The sequence below is a fragment of the Photinus pyralis genome, unplaced genomic scaffold (assembly GCF_008802855.1).
Source record: "Photinus pyralis isolate 1611_PpyrPB1 unplaced genomic scaffold, Ppyr1.3 Ppyr1.4_LG3a, whole genome shotgun sequence".
Lineage (NCBI taxonomy): Eukaryota > Metazoa > Arthropoda > Insecta > Coleoptera > Lampyridae > Photinus > Photinus pyralis.
This window is the reverse complement of record NW_022170509.1, coordinates 718,782-740,604: the sequence shown is the minus strand read 5'-3', so window position 1 is coordinate 740,604 and position 21,823 is coordinate 718,782. Positions and strand designations below refer to the sequence as shown.

The 21,823-nt window shown below is 33.2% G+C and overlaps 1 protein-coding gene and 1 non-coding gene across 5 annotated transcripts; one reads left to right on the top strand and one right to left on the bottom strand.

The window, feature by feature from the left end:
• Positions 1–1,629: 1,629 nt before the first annotated feature.
• On the bottom strand, positions 1,630–1,702 carry Trnaa-agc. The gene has a single exon. It is a non-coding gene; the product is annotated as a tRNA-Ala (tRNA).
• A 3,209-nt stretch (positions 1,703–4,911) lies between these two features.
• Positions 4,912–18,592, top strand: LOC116166240 (cAMP-dependent protein kinase catalytic subunit 1). 4 transcript variants are annotated; one of them, XM_031481111.1, is made up of 3 exons: positions 4,912–6,332; positions 13,510–13,529; positions 16,257–18,592. In XM_031481111.1, exon 1 carries the CDS (start codon positions 5,253–5,255, stop codon positions 6,312–6,314), a length of 1,062 nt encoding a protein of 353 aa, XP_031336971.1. In that variant the 5' UTR covers positions 4,912–5,252; the 3' UTR covers positions 6,315–6,332; positions 13,510–13,529; positions 16,257–18,592. The 4 variants fall into 4 exon arrangements, with proteins under 4 accessions (XP_031336971.1, XP_031336970.1, XP_031336969.1 ...); XM_031481110.1 differs by lacking the exon at positions 13,510–13,529 and having other exon boundaries at positions 4,912–6,326; XM_031481109.1 differs by lacking the exon at positions 13,510–13,529 and having other exon boundaries at positions 4,912–6,336.
• The last annotated feature ends 3,231 nt before the right edge of the window (positions 18,593–21,823 follow it).

The window sequence follows — 21,823 nt, the reverse complement described above, 5'->3', positions numbered from 1 at the left end:
CCATTTTGAAAATATTTTACATCGATTCGGCCTTCAGAGTAACTCCTAAGTACAAATTTTCAAAAACCTACCTATTTTACTTTTCCAGAAACGTTTAACTAAAGCTCCCAAAAAAACACCCTGTATATTGCACAATTGTAAGCTGCCTAAGCTAATCTTTCTTCTATATTCAAAACCGCCAAAGTTTCAAACACGAGGGAGAGAGGGAAATTGCCATTTCTTTCAGAGCAACACAACGGGAGCCATTCAAACCTAAATCGGTTTTCCCACCGATTGACTTTCGAACAACGTTGCCAAACTTCTCAGCATGGCTTGTAATTATAGACGGCTGTGGGTAAATGCAGGCGCTTTTGTTTGATTTCATAATTCCATGGCATTACCGATTTGTAAACGCCACAGTTTTTAATTTTTAAATTTTTACTGTTTCTGAATTTATAAAATAGGAAACAATAGTATGTACTGGATTCGTAATCGGAAATTAAAAAATTACTATTGAAATTTTCAAAAATGCGCTAAAAACAAAAGAATGCTCGAAAGTAGAGTTCCTACCGATTTACTAAGTAATAGGGAGAGCTTTCATTATTTTTTCACGGACACTACAATAATGTAAATAAGACAAGGGCTATGTAATTGGAGCATTGTAGTCGTTAATTTTAAAGTTAATTTAGGACTTGTCATTGTTTCCATTCTTTTTTCTAGTCTATAACTTTTATTTTTATAATATAACTTACATGTATTTCATAAAAAAAAAGGTTTCAAGATTTAAGAGAGGAAGAAAATTTCATCTAAAGATATTGTAGAAGGGAAAGTGCGCATGCCGCGCTGGATGGCCAGGCTAATTTTTTGAATAAGAAATGTTTTTGTTTACGCCTATTTGGAAACTTGAGTTTCATAATATAATACTTATATCCTGTATAATAAAAAAAATGTTGTACACATAATGTTAATAATAATATAATATATAAAAATATAAACAAATAAACCGATGCAACGAAATATGGAAGGATCCTCAGCATTACCAACACTTTTTTAACGACCATTTATTTTAACCTTCACACAAAACCATATTAAGTATTTCGAACAATTATGCTTTTGGTCTTTTTTCAATCGATCTTGGTGCAATATTAACGATTTTGACATGTTTTGATCAAAATACATATGGTCAACAAAAATGCATCAAAATCATGTCTTGGCATCAAAATAATGTTCTTAGTTTTTTTCCCAACGATCTTGGTGCATGAATAATGATTTTGGCATGTCTTGATCAAAATACATGTGGTCTCAAAACATCTTTAAATCAAATGCCTACACGCGGTAAATGTTGCACTTGCACATCTAAGAGTCATGATAGGGAATAATCTAGCGAAAGTCCGAACTCGATACATAATCAAGGGCTAGGGAATTGAATATGTTGATTTTAGAACTCAATTTTTCCTGTTTTCGATTCACTCGAGTTATTATAGCGCACACAGACGAACGGGCGGACAAAAGGACGGACAACCACACAAGACTACAAAGGATCTGCGGATCCTTAATAAAATTGCCACCTATTTGACGGTTTAATTGCATTTTATCATTGAATAACGAGTTTTTATTTACTACTTTTATTTAATTGTAAAAAAATGATTTTGGAGGTGCCGGGCATCGATCCCGGTACCTCTCGCATGCTAAGCGAGCGCTCTACCATCTGAGCTACACCCCCTGTGGTGGTCGCCAACAGAGATTAGAATTTAAGGTGGAATTTATTTCATCTTGATCAATTGATTAATTATTATTAGTAATTAGTTATAGTTTAGTATTACTATTAATTTTATGTATAAAATAATTATTAATATTATATTTTAATTATTATTAATTATAGAGCAAAGTGCACTAAGTAAAAACTGTTTTTCGTGTAGGTACTCTAGGTATGCGTCTTGTTTCATCAAAAACGTAAAGAAAATTACCACTTTTCACTTTAGCAGCACTTTTTCCCATCAAACTGTAAAAATGAAATGTCACATGAGTTTTTTAAATGTTTATTCTTTACCACAAAAATTAAACGTGCAATTATTATTAGAAAATATAAGGTGACTGCTGCAACGTATCGTGAGATCCTGGTGTACAATTCTTCTTATCTGAAAAGGTAGCTTGCAAAGGTAACACTTCACAAGAAACATCACAATAATTATTGCTTGATATTATTCCGAATGTCGATGGCAAATTAGAGTGAATGACTGATACCATTGAATAAAAACACTATTTTTATTCAATGCTGATACCTACTTGCGGAAATTGTTTAGCATTATGAAAACTGAAAATCCTGTTTGAAGTTTCCACTTTATTTTCGATACTTTCTTCAACATGCCTACTTAAATTATACTTGAGCGCCACCCACCATGCTTTATTAACGCTTCAATACTCACTCCGGAACATAGTTGTCATTTTGACGTTTTAAAAGAGCAATAATTAATGATCTATAAATATCTACTTGTTTGCCTGGCAAACTTTGTCTTGGGAAATGTATGTATGTTGGTAGTTCCTTGGGTTTTTACGAATTAATAGCGCCATTTCTTATTAAAAAAATAGTGATATTTACATTTTTGAAATCAGAAATAAATAAATAACACAAAAAGTAAAAATATGGCTTCCATAAGAGAAAACAAAGTTGGTGATGGTTAACCAAAGACGAAATGTCAGCCTTAAAATTTAAACCTAGAAAAAAGTGAGCATAATAAAGTTTCATTTGTTTTGAAATATCTTTTGAAATAACTTCCGTAAAAAATAAAAACGATTTTGCGAGATTTCGTTTTTTTCAGGATATCTCCGAAAGTAGTCGGAATTTGTTCAGTTTTAAAACGGCATTTTGTTAAGCATCAAAATACGCAACAATAGCTATTTATGTTACAAGTACATAATCTATGACTTTATTGGACGAGTCGAATTTATTGGCAGAGCGCGCTTGCGCGCGAGGCCAATAAAAAAGACGAGATAATAAAGTCTGATTATGTACGAGTAACATACTTAGCTTTATGTTCGACTCGGAAAATGTAGTTCATGTATGTATTGAAAATTTGCTGAAACTTGGTATAGATTTCACTATTTAATAACCAGAAATAACATAGTGTGCCTTTTGTGTTGTCATAGATACGTGTTGTTTGGAAAAAAATCTGTTGATGTGTACCTAGTGTCAATTTCGTTGGGTATTAACTAATTCTCTGTACCTAATTATGAATCCCAAGATGAGTCCAGAAGAAATTGATGGGTCCAACAGTATACAACAATTAGCCTGCAATGCCAGAGAAATGCTTTTACCAAGCAAATCAAAAACTGTATACGAGGCGGCATACAGGGAATACAGAAGGTGGTACTGGGGGGAAGAAAATCAATTGCACCACGGAAGACTGTATATTGGCGTACTTTAGTGAGTTGGTCTCCTATAAAAGTTCTCCTTTATGGAGTAAGTACTCGATGTTACGATCGACAATTAATTTAAATGAGGGAGTGGATATAAGCAAATTTCCCAGCCTAATTCCTTACCTCAAAAGAAAAGGAGATTCTGACAGAGATCTGACAATTCAAAAATTAGTGTTGCCAGCAAAATTTTGGGAACGGGAATCGTTATGGCAAATTCTTCGTTCAGAAATTTAAAAGCCGTAGACACCACCGAAATATTGCATCAAAAAGGTACATCGGGAATTAACATTACCAACAACTGTGTTATTAACATTAATTGAGTACCTATCTATAATTATTGAAATGTATAATATAGATATGTGTTCTTTAAATTATAGCATTCTGTTCCGTGTATTTCTTCTTTAAAACAGATCGTAATTTTAAAATGCATTTTCCAAAGAAATTGACAAGTGACAGGAGTCCAAATTACTTTATCATTATGGACTAGTCCAATAAAGTAGCAGATTATGGACGCTAAACAGTGTCATAACTCAGCGTATTATGATCGAGTCGAACATAAACNAACTAGTACTAACAACTGCTTCTTCTTCACCTTTGCTTAAATAATCAGGTGGCCCAGTTTTATCAGAAGAATTGTTATCAACATCATTTGAACTGCAAAGAGGCACTGTTGTGGGGACTACTTGGTCCATTTTGGGCATTATAGAATTCCATCTCCTACAGACAAAAATATATTGAATACGCATACTCATAAAGTCCATGCCCAAAAAATATGTAACACATGAATAGTAAATCAACCCCCTTACTCTATAATGAACGATTTTGGCTACTTTTTTATTACGTTTATTAATTATATATAGTAAGTGTAATTACTTACCTTTGCGACAATTTCTTCATTGCGGATTTTCGACTTTTTAAACTTCGTGACAAACTCCCCATACACTTCGGCATATTAAAAAATTTTAAAACAAACAAATTAGCGCACTAAATAATGAGTGTAAGTCACTGATGAAAGTGGTTTTAAATATGAAATTAGCAGAGAAAAATAGTAATGCATCAATATAAATAATTACCGTTGGATTAAATTTCCATTAAAGGGTTAGGTAGGTATACCATAATTTCTTTAAATGGGCGGATGAAAACTCGTTACCTAATTGTTTTTAATTTCTTCATTACTAGTAACCTTCAGTTCGGGTGGTAAATCCGGTATTGCCCCTTTACAATTTTGTGAGTGTCATTAGAAAATTCCAAATTATTTGCTGTTGAAGATAAAGAGAAGGTTTAGAAATGTACAGCAATTATAATTAAATTAATTTATGTAATGTAATTTGGAATCCCTCAAAGACATGTGACCTTGCCTTTGGCAGTTTAACTATTCAGGTAAAACAACTTTTACTTAGCTACACTAGTGGGCGCTCCGATCGTTTCAAATCTCGTCGGGATGTATAGAGGACCCTTAAGCACTTTGCGTAACGATTGCGGCTAGTGGCATCTAACGGAGATTGTATTAACTGTATGATTGACTTTGCAAAACTGCCGTATAGTGTAATTTCGTTGCAAGTGAAGTGAAAACCTGGGTATTTGGAAGCCATTTTATAATATTCGTCTACTGACGGATTTTGTACTTTCAGTTTTAATTGTACACATTTTTAAATTGGCTGTGATTTGGCGGTGTGGTGTGTGTGCGAGTGGGTGAAACCGATAGACCAAAAATAGACATGTCTGTGTATATTTTTTGTTGACATAGAACGTTGCGACTTGATCGTCCTTCGTTCTCGTCAAATAAAAATATTCTCGGTGCTTCAGGCAGTGTTTAGTAGTTACCTGAAGCCCTGGAAGGTGTACAAGTCCTCACGATGGGCAATAATGCCGCAACGGCCAATAAAAAAGTAGATTCCGCGGAGAGTGTCAAGGAATTCCTTGATCAAGCCAAAGAGGATTTTGAGGAGAAATGGAAAAAGAATCCCACAAACACCGCCGCCTTGGACGATTTTGATAGAATTAAAACACTAGGAACGGGATCGTTTGGGCGGGTAATGATAGTTCAACATAAACCTACAAAAGAATATTATGCAATGAAAATTCTCGACAAACAAAAAGTTGTTAAATTAAAACAGGTGGAGCATACTCTAAACGAAAAGCGAATTTTGCAAGCCATCAGTTTTCCATTCCTGGTCAGTCTACGATTTCATTTCAAGGACAATTCAAATCTGTATATGGTTTTGGAGTATGTGCCAGGTGGTGAAATGTTTTCGCACCTGCGAAAGGTCGGTCGATTCTCCGAACCGCACTCTCGGTTTTACGCCGCTCAGATAGTGTTAGCTTTCGAATATTTGCACTACTTAGATCTGATCTATCGCGATCTGAAACCCGAAAATTTACTCATCGATTCGCAAGGTTATCTTAAGGTGACAGATTTCGGTTTTGCCAAACGAGTGAAGGGACGTACCTGGACGCTTTGCGGCACCCCTGAATATTTGGCACCTGAAATTATACTTAGCAAAGGATATAATAAGGCTGTCGACTGGTGGGCGCTGGGAGTCTTGGTGTACGAAATGGCTGCAGGTTATCCACCGTTCTTCGCCGATCAGCCCATTCAGATTTACGAAAAAATTGTTTCGGGAAAAGTTCGGTTTCCCTCGCACTTCGGGTCGGATCTTAAAGATTTGTTACGTAATTTATTACAAGTAGATCTTACAAAGCGTTACGGGAATTTGAAGGCGGGCGTCAACGACATCAAGGGACACAAATGGTTCGCGTCAACGGACTGGATTGCCGTATTTCAAAAGAAGATAGAAGCACCCTTCATCCCAAGATGCAAGGGTCCGGGCGATACTAGTAATTTCGATGATTACGAAGAAGAGGCACTTCGCATTTCGTCTACGGAAAAATGTGCTAAGGAGTTTGCCGAATTTTGAACGTCCCAATGTGTGCGTGTAAGTAGTATCGTTAGAAATGAGATTCGAGCGATTGTCTCCATTTGCTCTTCCAGTATCTGCCCTTTGCTTGCTTGATAGGTCTCCTCTGCAACATATGCTTACTACAGGGATATTTTGAAAAAATAGATATCAGTTAGGAGCTGTTAAGGAATATTCCTCATAAAACGCATGTTTATGTTACAAAAAATGGTAGGTACTACTTTAAAAAATACCAGTTTAATGCATAATGTCCAATTAACATCTCCGCAGATTTCAATTTTAGAAAAATTTAAAAGGGAAAATCAAATTAGACGGAACTTACAAAAAGAAGTTGGGTAGGTTATGTCAAATCCACATCATTTTAGGCCCTTTTATGATCCCACATTACGTATTCAAATATTTTCAACATTTATTGATGGACCTTTCCAAACAATCATCAGTTTTCAGTGTGAAGTGTGACAAGGTAATTTGTAATCTGATGATCAAAATTTTTAAATGTTTTCTCAAGCAAGCTTGAGTGACCTTTAACTTTATATGTTTATCTCGACGTTTATACCTCGGATTATACAGTGTGCAACAAAATATGGGAATGGGAAAAATATAAAATTTGCTCAAGAATAAAGTTATCATAATTTCTAAGAACATAACAAAATGTAATGGAGAAAAGTTGTTCAAAGTTGTGCTCAAATATGTCAGGGTTTCTTATTCAGATTTTTATTATTTTTTGGAAAATTTTTGGTGACTTCCGTAATAGTTACACATTTTTTTTATATTCTGATTCAATACGTACTCAAGTTAGCTTCTTCACCAGCTTCTTCATGTTGAAAAATCATTAAAAGTAGATATTTGATTGGTCTAAAAATATCAATGAATTCAATCGATATCTTTAGACAATGATAAAGTTGACAGATGCTCAAAAAATATATAAATCCGTGTAAATTGTACTGTTGAATTTGAGAACAATTATTCAACAGTAAGTAAATTGGTTGTGGCTAATTTGAGTGATGAATTTTAATCGGAACAATAAAAAAATAGTTTCCGTAAACCTCCCATTAGTAGTAATTTTTCAAGTAATTTTTGTAGATTTAGAAAAAATATAATATCAATTGTTTTTTGTTAGTGCAAATTGTAAATTAATTTTTGAATAAAATAAGAGCAGTTGTACCAGCAGCTGACAAGGTGTATTCTGGTACCTAAGTAGGATCAATAAAACATTGGTATATGTATTATAATTTATCGTAGGTGAGTCAGTATAGGTAAAATATGTAAATAATTAAAGAGGTAAGTATTGTTATTTTTCAGATAATTATTTCATCATCTTTGGTACCATAAAGACACCACAAGTGCCTACAGCCTACTGCGTTTGGAGTAGCAATGCTTTCTTGAATACCACAACTTATCTGGAGGATTTGTCCACTTCAAATGTTTTGTACTAGGACACGTTGCACTCACAAACACGTCTATACTTCGCTTTTTTTCGATAATTCATTATAATTGCCGCTATCACAGACGCAATTGCGATCATCAATAATCCATCCGATATACTTACCAAGTATCTGAATAACACCTAATACACTGTGTCCAATATAATCATGTCTATCATTATTGATCTCAAAAACCATAGAAGATACGAAGATAGTCTCGAAGATAGTCAAATTAGGGAAAAGTAGCGCATTTAATTTAATTTTTCTAATTTGATTTAATTTATTACCCTACAAGCTTATCGCTCAATTACAGGACAATTCTAGTAACAATAGTGTAGAGTGTAACTCGCAGTGTAATTATCATGGTTCCGAAGATATGCCAGAAAAACTTAAATTAGCCTATTTTTTTTAAGGTTATTTGAACAGATACAAAAAAAGGAGGGGTGGAACCGGGTGGAACACTCCTAAAAATTGTATTTAAACGTTTCTACACTTACTTAAAATATTACATACATTTACATTTTTAAACGCATTTATTTCATTTAATACAGTGTTCCTGAATATAAATGTAGTACCGAGTGTAGTACTTACACAATCTTTCAGGTTGAAAGCACAGCTTACTTACTATCCAGCTGCACAACTCTCTTGGCGGGAGCGGTTTGCGCCGATCTACGCGCGCAGCGGTTATGCCCCGCCTCTTGGGGTAAAAGACTACATTGCCTGTTTGGCGTGCAATCAAGCCCAGTGTTGCCACGTTGGCCATTGTCCCGAATTCAATTCAATTAGGCAATAAAATGTATTAAACACCTAACCCTACTTTCATTGCAATATTACGTAATATTGTACAGCAAATTCTAAACGTTCACATTACAATACAGCTCAAAAATCACCTACTACGGTACTGTGAAGCGACCGCGCGATGAAAATTCGTTTAATCCGGCCCGACTTTTACCCCAAGCGCGAGAAAGAGGGCACCATTCCATCTCGCTTGGTTGTAGACCGCCAGATCAAAGGCGCCGCTCGAGAGTTGCGGAGCTGGATAGTAAGTAAGCTGTGTTGAAAGTATCACTTATTGATTTTATCGAAGACACTTGATGGTAGATAAACTAATACTCGTACAATTGGCTATGGCAGGTATCATAAAAATCCAATACAACTGAATACCTAACAATCCTTGAGATCTACACGCATCCATAATTTTTACAACACACCTTAAGAGGTTGATTCTGTTCCACCCGAGGTCCCACCAGATCAGCATAGCTTTTAAAACAAATTTTTTGATTCAGCATTTTATTTTTTTATTTACTTTTACTCGAGGTGCCTGCATACAAAATTTCATTTATATATCTTAACAAATAAAAAAATAGATTGCGCAAATACAAAAGTTGGAATGCGCATGCGCAATATTTTTTTTTCATTGCATAGTTGCTTGAAGTTTGAGGAATACATATTTACTGATCCAGAAAACTGGGCATTCATATGCTCATTGTAACAAGAATGATAAAAGATACCCTTTTTTGGAGGTTTTTGATGGTGGTTTTTGGGCTGTAACTTTTTGGCCCGTTAGTCTACGCATCCTTAAGGACTCGCTTAAGGACATGTGTACCATTTTTCAAAGCGACGTTTCTAAACGAAGTTATCGTGCACACGGACAGACAGACAGCAGTACAAAATTATAAAAGATTTCGAGGATCGTTAATAAGTAGGTACAGGGTGTCCCATTTTTGACATATTGGAGATTGTTGGTGGCATAAAAGAGTGTAATATAGGATGTTGTGTGTTCTATTTGCGTTAAACTCTCTGTTAAACTTAAAATGGTAAAATCCAAATTTGAAAATTAGCACTCCCTTAAGACATATGGGGGGAAATAAAAAATTGGCAATTTCAGAATCACCCTATAATTTCTTTTAGTTAAAAATATACAGAAAAATGTTTATTATCAAAGTTTGTTTATGATTGTTGAATTATCTGCCGTTTTCAAAATAAGGGCTGGATAAAAGAGTTATTGGATCTAAATTCTTTTTTAGTGGAACACCCTGTATATTTTCTTCTAAAAAGGTAGCATATTAAATTTTCTTTCCAAAAATGTAACAGTAAAGAAAATAATTATTTATTTAATTTATTTAATACTGGTTCAAAAACATTCAACAGATTTTTCAAAAAATTAAAAAAAAATTTTAAATCGTTTTATTCATTTTTTAATTTTTTAAAATTCTTTTTCAAACTTTTTGAATTGCATTTGAATGTTTTTGGATCCTTTGTACCTACTTGTTCCCTAGTTCCCTAGTGTGCTATTTTTTTTACTGATTTTGAGAACAGCAGATTATTCAGCAGGTACTTGTGTAATAAACATTTCTCATGTCATTTAACTAAAAAACTGTATGGGCATTCTGAAATTGACCATTTTTGGAGTTTCCCTTGTACTATCTTTTAAGCGAGCGAGTGTTTTTAAATTTTGATTATGTCATTTTAAGTTTGACTCAAAAAGAACACATGAGGTCTGTATTAGAAACTTTTATGGCATTAAAAATTCCTATAAATGTCGAATATGGGAAAATGGGTTCAAATTCGTGACTCAGCATTGGGATCCCGCAACGGTGAGAGATACAGTGTAGGTTGAATGGGGGCAAGGTTGCCCCTTTTTGTGGGGAAAAAATTTGAAAGTTTTGAAAAATCTTGGAAAATAACTTGAAATACTTATCACCGAAAAACTGAAAATGTTAAATTTCGTTTTCACTTTCCCTAACTTAGATGACCGGAAATGGACGGTTCTGCTTCTGGTCCTCTATCTCATTCTGTAAAAATCCAATATGGCACCCATGATATAAGAAAGTAGCTTCTACATCAAGAGGGTTATGGAACTTCTGATAACAGATTCAGATTCTTCGAATAAAAGTACCCATATACGGTGCTAACGGGAACCGCCCATTTTCGACCGTTTAAGCTAGGGAAAATGAAAACGAAATTTGACATTTTAAGTTTTGCGGTATCTCGGTTACTTTCAAAGATTAAAAAAAATTTCAAATGAGTTTTTTTAGTCACAAAAATGGGCAACTTTGCCCTCATTTAACTTACACCCCTTGCAAAAAAAATTTTCATTGCTACTATTTGAGCTCTCTACAAGGCAGTGTGGAGATACCACGTGTTGTTTCAGAGAAATCATCATCAACTTTACTATTTTATATGGTCCCTGAAAAAGTACACACAGTAGCAGTAGCATTTTTTATTATGAATACGTACGGTACACAAAAAAATTGGAAACTGTTGCAAAGAAATTTATTTATTTATATGTGTTTTGTGTCAATAAACACTAAAGGTTTTTACACTCGTCATTAAAAACAAATATCTAAAATATAATATCACAAATGCCATTGTAAATTTACTGGGTCACCAAATCACTAAAATCGTGTAGCATGTACTCGTTTGTGATTTCAACAGGATGGTGCACCCACTCACGACAATTTGCATGATAGGAATTCTCGCACTATTAGAGCGTTGTGCGTAGGTGCACCATCATGTTGAAACCAAGTTTCCAAGTTTTGTTTTTTTGTATGCCGTACAGAAGGAAAAAATTGCTTATCAAAATCGAAAGCTCATAAAATTTGCTACAAATTTTTTGCGAAAAACTCATCGTTTCCTAGTTACGAGCTGTTGAATGTTTTTAATATTTATTTGAGGTTGGCAATTTTGCTATTGAAATTGAATTGTACCTTGTCAAATACAATGCAGTGCTTATGGCATGCAATGATTTTACCTTGCATTTTCATTCTGCACGTTCTTGGTGAATGAAGAAGGATAGATTATAGTCTAATATGTGAAAAACGCGAGAGTGAGAATTTGTAAAAAGGGATTTTAAAAAAAGAACATATAAAATAGTAAACTGTTACAAAAATCATTGAAAAATAAAGTAGCCTACTTAGCAGAAAGGAAATACATTGTAATAGAAGAAAGAAAAAAATGCATTCCTTTTTGGAACTGGGGCGGGGATGGAATGACATTGCAATCTGAGATACTTGATGACGTTTTATGATTGAGTAGGTTTTCTATTGAATCAAATCAACCACTTTCTGTCAATATGAAGGGAAGCAAATCGGTCATTAATAAACATAAATTGGTAATAAATAAAACAATAAAATTTAAGAAAATGGACCATGGAGATTTCAATAGTTTTTATGTCTTCTGCATGGAGTGAATGCAGGACATTGGTGTTTGAGGGATGAGTAGTTCCAATACAGTGAGAGATAAATGCTAAATGCTTGACCATTTTCAAAATAAAATAAAGCTAATAATAAACTTAAATACTTTATTGGAATGCTTATCATTGTTGTTTGTGATAAATTGAGTGTGGTTTTATTATTTAATGTTCCTTGATTAAACTTACCTTTGTAATACCCTAGTTCTAACAGTTGGTTTCATAATTTAAAATGAAGGCAAATTTATGTTTGTATACTAATCTTTTCATATTTCGTACCCTTTGCTACAAAACGAAATGAAATTAACAGCAGCAAAGCTGGGTATAAATGGGTCCTTGTTTATTTATTGTTTTGCAACATTCTCTTTTAGACCATCTGAAAGTTTCGTTGTGTTCACTACCACCTGTTATAAGATCATGTTACAGTAATAGACTCGTCTCATGTTGACGTAAGTACATAAGTACTTACTCCTCACTTGTGACAGGCCAGTGGATTGCCATGCGCACACCATCAGCATTCGCGCCCAGAAACTAAAAAGGGTATTGTATACAAAGATATCATCAGATTTGTTGTTGCTAATAGTCAGACACATTACTTATATCAGAAAAACTAAACAAAATTTTTCAATAGATTTACTCAAAATGTAATGTAGCTATTGATAAGTGACAAACAAAACAACGTTGTTGACTGTGATTTTTATTGCCCTTATATAGCCTTTTACAAAAAATACAATGGGCGAACTCTATTTTGTGATTTTTCCATTGTATAATTCTCGTTAGCTATTTTAAATATTTGATTTCAGTTGAACTTTTTATTTGTTTGACCAGACACCATACAGAATTCAAGCATTCCAGTTACATGGCACTGGGATGCTGTACTTAAGCTAGAACACATAGAAATTACAATCTAATCTGACTAATTCATTCATTCAAAAAGCCGTGAAATATATCGATGTCTCTCTCACGGCACGTCTTATTCAATGCCAACAGGGTCCTGGATAGTGGCGATGACGGGGTGCTCACTACAAAGATGGTATCGATTTTCCTTAAGTTAACATGTGGCAAGTTTAATTTTCTGAAGCTATTTTTACACTTACACAAATTAAGATTTATTTTTTTTTATCTAGATTTTTAAATAAGTACGTATAAAAGTGTATAACATGTATATCTTTTTAAAGCGATGCATTAATGAACTATAAACATGGTTTTATTGCTTATTAATTTGTTGCTTAATGGAAATGTAGTTCTTTCCAGTTTATAATTTCAATTATAAATTAAGTAGGTAGGTAAGTATACTTTATTTCAGGAATGATATAATAGCTTCAAATTTATTATGCCGGGACCTTTATGTCACTTACTTTACCTTCAAATAAATTTATGTGGGAGATTATCATGCATAAATAGATTTTAACTGTACAAAAAGGAACCCTGTAGTTAGCATACTGTTAACAGGTGCAGATTTGATGAGTGCAATAGGCATTAACTTAGTCAGTATGCCCTATGTTGTTTTATGTATATAATGTAATATATTCCCTAAGTATACAGTTGTACTGACATTTCATGTTTGTTTGTGTTGCAGGCATTGTAATTATGTTATAGGTAAGTAATGTTGTGAAGCTGAAAATATAAATACATACTCAGTGATTTAACAGGCAGTACTGTGACATACTTTCTGGATGTACTGGGCTTTGATTGAGACTGTATCTCAATTACATATGGGTATAACAGTCTGCACTTTATATGTTTGACACTATCAAAAAATCATTTTGACTTAACGTCCTTGCAAGCATTTGTTTTTTGAATCTTTAGAGTTGAGTGATGTTGACAAAAAATCTTGTTAGGACAGTTTATTTGTTGGGAGGGTTTCTAAGAAACGCACCTATAGTGTATTCATTTTAAGAAGGTAGCGGTAGAAAGCATAGGGAAGCGTTGACCTTCACTGTGATTGGTTCAGTCAGTATTACAATGAAACAAAACGACTGGTGAATTTTGTAAGGGGGTAGTTTATGTTGCTAAACTGCCGCAGTGTCATTAGCTGTTATTGTCAAAGGTTTATTTCTGTTCGCAGTGCTTAATATTTCTACTTGACAATAATTTGGTGCCGTTTTATATTTTTCTTGTGTGTGTTTATCTTCAAACGCAGCGCCATCTACTACCTTCTTATAATGAATGCAGTATAGTAACAGTTTTTAACCTTTACAATTTTGGGTGAAATTGAATTCAGAATGCATAACCAATCTCATGCTAAATCAGGACATGATTTAATCGGAGCTTGAGATGCTTAAAAAATTTTCGTAATAACTATAAGGAAGAGGTACTGAAAAGACAAATTTGGGCTTCCCCGCATTAATCTAATTTTGTATTTGCATGCGGCCTTTTCTTCTCCCCCAACTGCAATGTTTTGGATATTGGAACACCTATCCTATTTCATTTGGATCAATTACAGATAGAGCAATGTTGTGTTTGTTAATCTTTGTGTCTGAAATTATGTGGATTGAAACGTTAAAAAATCATTTCCTTCGAGGTTTTAAGAACGAAAACTAAACTGACTGTAATTTTAACATCTTTGAGTATGTCGACTTTGTGTAAACCAAACTAGATTCGCCCCTCTAATTTTGGCAGAATTGGTGATATATAAGTAGATATAAGATTTTGGTGGGTAAAGGCTCAGTATAGTATTTTTCTACAGATAAATTTCGAAATTTAAATGACACACCCGGCATTTTCGGATTCTATAGACAATTTTACACCTGATTTAATTTTTATTCTAGATAGCCTTGATTGAGGTTGAATAAAAAAGTTAAAAGAATTATTTTTGACCAATCTTGTAGAATTCAAAAATGTTAAAATATACTCGGTGTACCATTTCAATTGTAATACTAATATTTGTGGTCACTTCTGGTTAAACCGTCACTTTGTTTTTACTCATAGCATCACTAATAAAAATGTGAGTCGCTAGTTTGGGTTACGCACTGTATACTGATAAATAATTGTGGTGAATTAAAATTAATAAATCTCCAAATTAATGATACTAGTAACTTTCAACCTGTAAGTATAGTAATTAAAACCAGCATTGAAAGAATTTTTTTGATTTGTTTTGACTGTAAGTTTGATTTTTGTATACCATTTGGGTTATGAATAAGGATTTTCCGAGTTTTTGGCAACAATATTCCCAAATAGTGTGAAAACCTTCCCTTGGCATGTCTCATGCTGACTGAAATCACTGCATTGGATAATCTTTGAAACTTTTTAAATTTTTTGTTGTTGCTGGACTCACTTATGTCACTATCTTGACTCATTTGTCAAACTAACTAGAATCTCTCAAAAATATGAAAATTTGTTTGACTTATGGCCGGTTGCACTGACCAATTTAAGCTAAGTTCCGCTTAAATTTGTCAGTGCAAATGGCCATTATTCTCCCTGCTTATCAGAGAGAGAGTTTCTTTAAAGTTTACTGGCATTTAAAAAGCGAGTTTAATTATTAGTCTTGTTAAAAGAAGTGTGATGAACCTCATAGGTTATTTTCAGTTTCTATTCAATTGTATGAAAATATACTGACCTTTTTACTTAGCAACTTGGTACAGCAGTGTCTAATAATATTTCTGATTCTGTGCACAGTATTTCGCAATTCATTTAATGTCTTTGAATGCATTTATTTGCAAAAAATTCGTTAAGCCGTTTGTGAGTATGAGGCGAAGAGTGCATTTTCAAATTTGGTTTTGGTTGATTTTAATAGTCCTCATGGACCTTTTATGCCTAAACGAGAATACAAGCATGAAATAATTTTTAATTTTTGATCGAATGACACCAATACCAAGTCTGTAAGTGGTGTAGTTACGGAGCGTTTGTGACTCGGACAGACAGACATATCGAGAGCGCAAAAGTGCACTTTTTATTTTTTGAAAGTGAAAGTGCACTACAAATTTAGATATAAAAATAACTTAATCAAATTTAACGAAATACGGACGCCATGCATTCAAAAATACAAAGAAATCTGTCACCTTCCAACACATTCGATCTGCACGTAGTGGAAATACGAAAATATGTGCTCCTTGAAAAAGGTTTTTACTAGGTTTTTGACTTTTCTTTTTATTTGATTGAGAAACTTCCAAATTGTGAGCTTATGTGTGCAAATTCTATTAGAAAGCAACTGTTAACAGACGATAATTCTTGCCCTCGTCTTTATGGAAGATGTTGGCAGAAAGTTATTAAAAACTGGTGACAGGTGTTTCATTAAATGCTTAATTTATTATTTAAAGTTTTAAGTGTGAATCAAATTTAAAAAAGCGTTTTTGGTCGAATATAATATATCCTTTTTTTTTGCAGATCATTTATGTGTTTGCCAGAGTTCATATAAGCTGACAGAATAATTTTAGAAGAAAACAATTGGTCGAATCTTGCGTTGGTAAGGTGTAGAGTAAATTAATTTATTCATACAGTGAATCTCGTAAGAAATTGTTGTATGTAGCGGTTAGTTTGTGTGTGTGTGACAAATATATTAATTGCAGACAGTAAGTAAATATAAGCTAGCCGAAATTGGCCACGGGATGTGCTATATGTTCAGAAATACAGTCAGATTATTTTTATAAGTAGCTATTTTAAGAATATCATACTTCTGAAAGTTGGAAGGGAATTGAAAATAATGAAAGTAATAATATAACTTCACAACATTTTAATAATTAGGTCTTATTATATTTGTGTATTCGAGTATCTGTTACAGTTGGAAATTGCGCAATTTTCAATAATTTGTAATTTGCATGGCATCATATTGACAATTTTATTATGGATTTAACTCGGTATAAAAGTTGGACTTTGAGAGCATATTTTTATTCGTTAAAAGTCAATGACGCTCAATTGTGATTAGAAATAAATGGCCAACAATAAGAAAAACGCTTTGAAAATTAATTTATCCTTGAAGCAAATCGCTTGATACCAAGAAGTTATTTTTTGGCAAAACTGTTTGAGTGGTGCCATGTAAAAGTTCATTTTCTTTGGAAAATGTTTTATTGTATATATTAAGTATATTATTAAATGTGTAAGAAAGTGGAAAATATTCATTTTTAGTTGTACCCAGATTTGAAACAATCTTAAAATGTAACTGACTGCTTTTAGTTTATCGTAAGCGTTGTGATCTGCTTATCTGATAATTGCTCTTATTATAATATTTGTTATGTTAACAATGTACCCATAGGAAGTAGTCTCTTTCCAATTATTTTATTATATTAAATTCCTGCATGATACGTATATTCTCAGCTTGATTATGAATCTATGAATTTTATTAAAGTGCATTCATGTTAAATTCTAAAGTTAATAAGGTGCTCTAAAATAGATTCACAAAAAATACAAATCGTAGTGGTGTATTTATATTTTTTGTGCGCTTACTGAACATTTTAAATACATATTTAGCAACGTGTATAACTGCCACAATGTAGTCTTTAAAAATTGTGAATGTCTCAGTTTGTCCTGTACTGCTAATCGCTTTAAACTTAAAAAAGGTTATTGCTTCATACCAAAGAGATTTTTATTGTGGACTTGTTGCTTTTACTCAATTATGTGAATGGAAAATGCATCCTTAATTGTTTTGAAGAGTTTTAGTTTTGAACAATACAAGTTCTGTGAGGAAAGGATGGATCGTTAATTGTTGAAAAAGCATTTTAGTATTTTATTGGCAAGTTATCAAAGTTAAAGGTCATTGTGAAATTAAGCAATAAATATAATGTAGATCTTCGTAAAATCATTATTGTGAGTTTTATTTATTTTTATACATAAAACTTTTTGGGTTGGCACACATTCTTTTTTTAATTACTTATAGAATATCTGCTGCATATTATACAGTTAATGTAATCTCTTTTACCGTTAGAAAAAAAAGGAGTGACTATCGTAATTCTGTGATCAATAAAGATCGCAATGACTTAATATTAATTTAAATCTAATTGTTTAAGAAAGTTTGAAACACCATTTTAGTAATCAAATTTGTGTAATGGTCCATCTACCAATTAGTAGTTGTAGAAAATGGGAAAAATGGGCAGATTAGATAGTTGTATATATTATTTATAAAATGTGTTGTAATGGCTTTGTGTCGATGTGCGTATTTACGTATGGATGAAAACTAAGTGATCATGTTTTACCAATCTTCGTTCTTGTCAGTTAAAGAATAAGCAAAATTAGTCCGACTGCAATTGCTTCTAGTGTAATGCATAAGTAAATGTCATTTATTAGCACCCTACTTTATTAGTTACACTACCGTTTTATTGTGAAAATTAGTAATAAGTAATTGTGCTTTAAATTTTCCAAAATTGATCACACATGTATTATTGTACATTACCTTAGATATAGGCCTTACTTGCGAAATTTGTTTAACATATGTAAATCGTACGGGTAGTACATAAAATATTTAAGGTCGTTCAGTCTTTTTTTCTCACAATGTTGTACAAATTTCGCATATTTATGAATAGTCAATTAGTCTTTACGTTAATGTAACCACGTTTTCAGCCAGCCAATATGTATTGTTCTGTTTGTTGTATTTTGTTATTGTATAGTATTTTGTCCTCTACTAATATCATGTATTCAACATGTCATTTTAGAGAAGTTCTTTGAGAACCAGTTTTCAAATGTTGTTTTAAACAATTTAAAAAATAAAGAAGACTATCCTAGTGAGAGCATTTAATTGTATATGATTTCAATGGCTGCAGAATCTGATTAGAAAGTCTAGATGAAGCGATTAGTTAAATTGTAAAATGCTTACGTGAGCACATTTTTGGTTTTTAATCCTAGACCTACCAGATAGTTTTAACATTACAAGTACGGAATGTAGTTGATATTTTATCGTTTTAGAGGTACCAAGGAGCTCGAAAACCTTACCCACAGTAAAGCAACATAAATCACTTTGGTTTTAGTTAAATCATTACACTTGTATCGGGAATGGAAAAGCTGACAAAGTGAAATAACACAAATGGCTTCATAGGATGAAATCCTTTTGTACTACCATAATATTGTTTTGTATGGTACTTAAAAATTGAACCAAAGTTGCATCCCTTTTATATTCTTAAATATTAAATAGCGAATAAACGTTTTTATTGTTAGCAGTGCAACGGTTGCTATAGTAGTTTTAGTTTTTGTTGGGGCTGCATGTTGCCTAAATCTATTCACTGGTTGTTTTGAATATAACATTCCAGTTGAAAACCAACTTGGAGAAAACCTCGCCTTGGAAAACATTAAAAGTAATAAAAGTTAAAGCTCTACTCACAAATATAACGAAATTTGTATTTTATTATGGGTGATATACCCAACTGGGCGATTTGTTTGAAGTTTGTATTACAAACAGAAATGTACTTGCACCAAATATGAAGATTGTGTCTCAAAGCAATGTCAAATCAATATTAGTTAATACGTAAATACCTAAGTAACTTTAAACTAAGGTATTTTTGGTTCAGTATGTTTGGCCCTATACTGCCAAGGGCCAAGTCATACTATACCGCCAGTAGGTAGGGCGTGTTAGAGTCGGACACGCTGGCGGCTGGCGCCGAGTCAAAACAATACTCAAGTTTAAACCCCTAAAGAGCATCTTAAAAAGCGGCAGAGCACCTCGATGTGACCCTACGGCCTACAGGGTCATTGGATTTAACCCATTTTCAATAGGATTATTACGTGTGGCATAAGGTCAACTGTTCAAAGTTTGAACCAAATCGGTCCAAGCGTTTGACAGTTATTGTGTTCACGGACAGACGGGCACCATCGACTCCCCTGTAAAGCTTGCATCGCTTTGCTCTGCCGCTTAATAAACCTCTAAAGTGGGTCTAAAAAAGCGGCAGAGCACCTAGGCTTGTTTCTTGTTATATGTGGCATGTAGGTCAACTGTACAAAGTTTGAACCGCATCGGTCCATTCTTTTGGCAGTTATGTTGTTCAGGGACGGACACCATCGACTCCCCTATAAAGCTTATATCGCTTTGCTCTGCCGCTTAATAATTGTTTGTAATAAGGGTTTAACAAGTAAATGTGCCCGACAATATAGTCAATGAAAAATAGAGGTAGATAACGGATGACAAGGTAATAAAGCGTCCCTTTGTAGTTTGTCAGCAAAGTGCAGATTTCGCGAAAACATGAAACGTGTTTTTGCTATGGTTTTTGTGCAACCCAGCGACCTGCTACCGCCGGCAGCCCGAGCCCAGCATTGATCTTGTAGGTGAAGAGAAGAAGTTTTATTACCATGCTATGTCAGAAACTGAGCCCCATAAATTAAATATCTTCCTACATTTAGAATTAAGAGGCTTCTATACCAGCGCAAAACCCCTATTTAAAAGTGTTTCGCGCCGTGTCTGTTTATTCTTAAACGAAATATAATATTGCTAAAATTCAGTGACTATGATGTTTATAAAGGTGAGATCTAGGATTGTATCGAATTGTATTTTAAATAGTAACTTTAAATAATAAGATACAGAGCGATAAAGAATTGCTATTTTAGACAATATTCAAAGGGTTGTAGATCTTAAACAAAAAAAATAGTAGCAAAACAAATTCGATACAATCCTAGCTTTAACCTTCCTTTTGCAAAATCCATTCACAGTAACTGAAAAAAGTTTATTATGTACCAGTACACAGACACGGCCCGGGACGCTGCAACTGTAAAATTCTAGCAAAATTTTATTAGGAAAGTGCTGCCACGTCTTGCGGAATTCAAACTTAAGTTACGTGTTACCGCCCATTTGATAAAAGGAGGAGTTCATTCTTATCTTTCCAACATAATTTTAAATCTACCGGAGTTAGTTAGCAAAATAATTTTCTTTGAGTTTTAACTAGAACCCTTTAGGAAAGTAGGCACTGTAGAAGCTTACTAATACGTACAACAATGGAAGTACGACATCTCCTATCTCTGTGAATAGACGCTATAATGCAACAAAATATTATCCCTGATTATCCGTCTGTCTGTCCGTTCATTTGTCTGTCTACGCACAGTAAAACCTTGCTCTTAGATCACCTATCGATTGCAGGTTGTCGCTGTACCGTTGCTTAGGCTGCGTTTAGTTGTGCGAAGTACCAAAACCATTTATGAAATTAAAGTTTTGGGTGCTACCTCGATCAATTTTGTGAAATATTGCCATTTCCGAAGTGACAGGTTACACAATATCATTTTACTTGCGAATCGGTCGAGTCGCAGTGGTAAAAAAATCTACTCAATTGAAAACAAATTGACTAAAATGAAATTAAAAAAATAAAATTTGGAATGTAAGAAAAGATTTTCTTCAGTCACAGAGATTGTACATAGATACATTTAAATTTAAACCATTTCCTAAATTTGTTGGCTCACACAATTTGAAAATTAAAACATTAAAAAATCTAAGTGCAATACCTACCTAAATTTCTTTAAAACAGTAGTTCTGAATTTCTGATCAACAGAGAGCGGATAGTTAGGCAAGAAAACTCTTTAAAAAAGCAGACAAAAAAGCAAAAAAAACAGTAAAAAAAACCAAGGAAAAGGCAAAATAAAAATTAAATTAAATTTACCAACTACTTAGGAAGAAGTAATTTACTTCGAAAAATAAAGATTGAAGATAAAAAAATTTATAAAGGCAAGAAAAAATTTCTTTAAAAAGGCATGAACGATTAAAAATATTAAAAAAGGCAAAGTAAAAATTACATTTTTGGAGTCGTCATGTCTTAAAATTTATATAAATTCAACTTTGCCTTTAATGTCTTCATTAATTCAAAAAAGGCATTTGCCTAACTATCCACTCCCTACTGATCAAATATGTATTTATAGCTTTTAATACCACAAATCAGAATCAACCTAGCTACGTTTGTGTCTGATACAGGGTGAAAAGTATAATTTTTTGAGATGTTATCATAAATCTTACCATGTAAGATAGAAAAAAGGAAAAACTGTCAAGTTTAGAT

What these genes read in the sequence shown, in the direction of transcription:
- LOC116166240 (XM_031481110.1), top strand. Translation starts at nt 5,253, where the DNA reads ATGGGCAATAATGCCGCAACGGCCAATAAAAAAGTAGATTCCGCGGAG.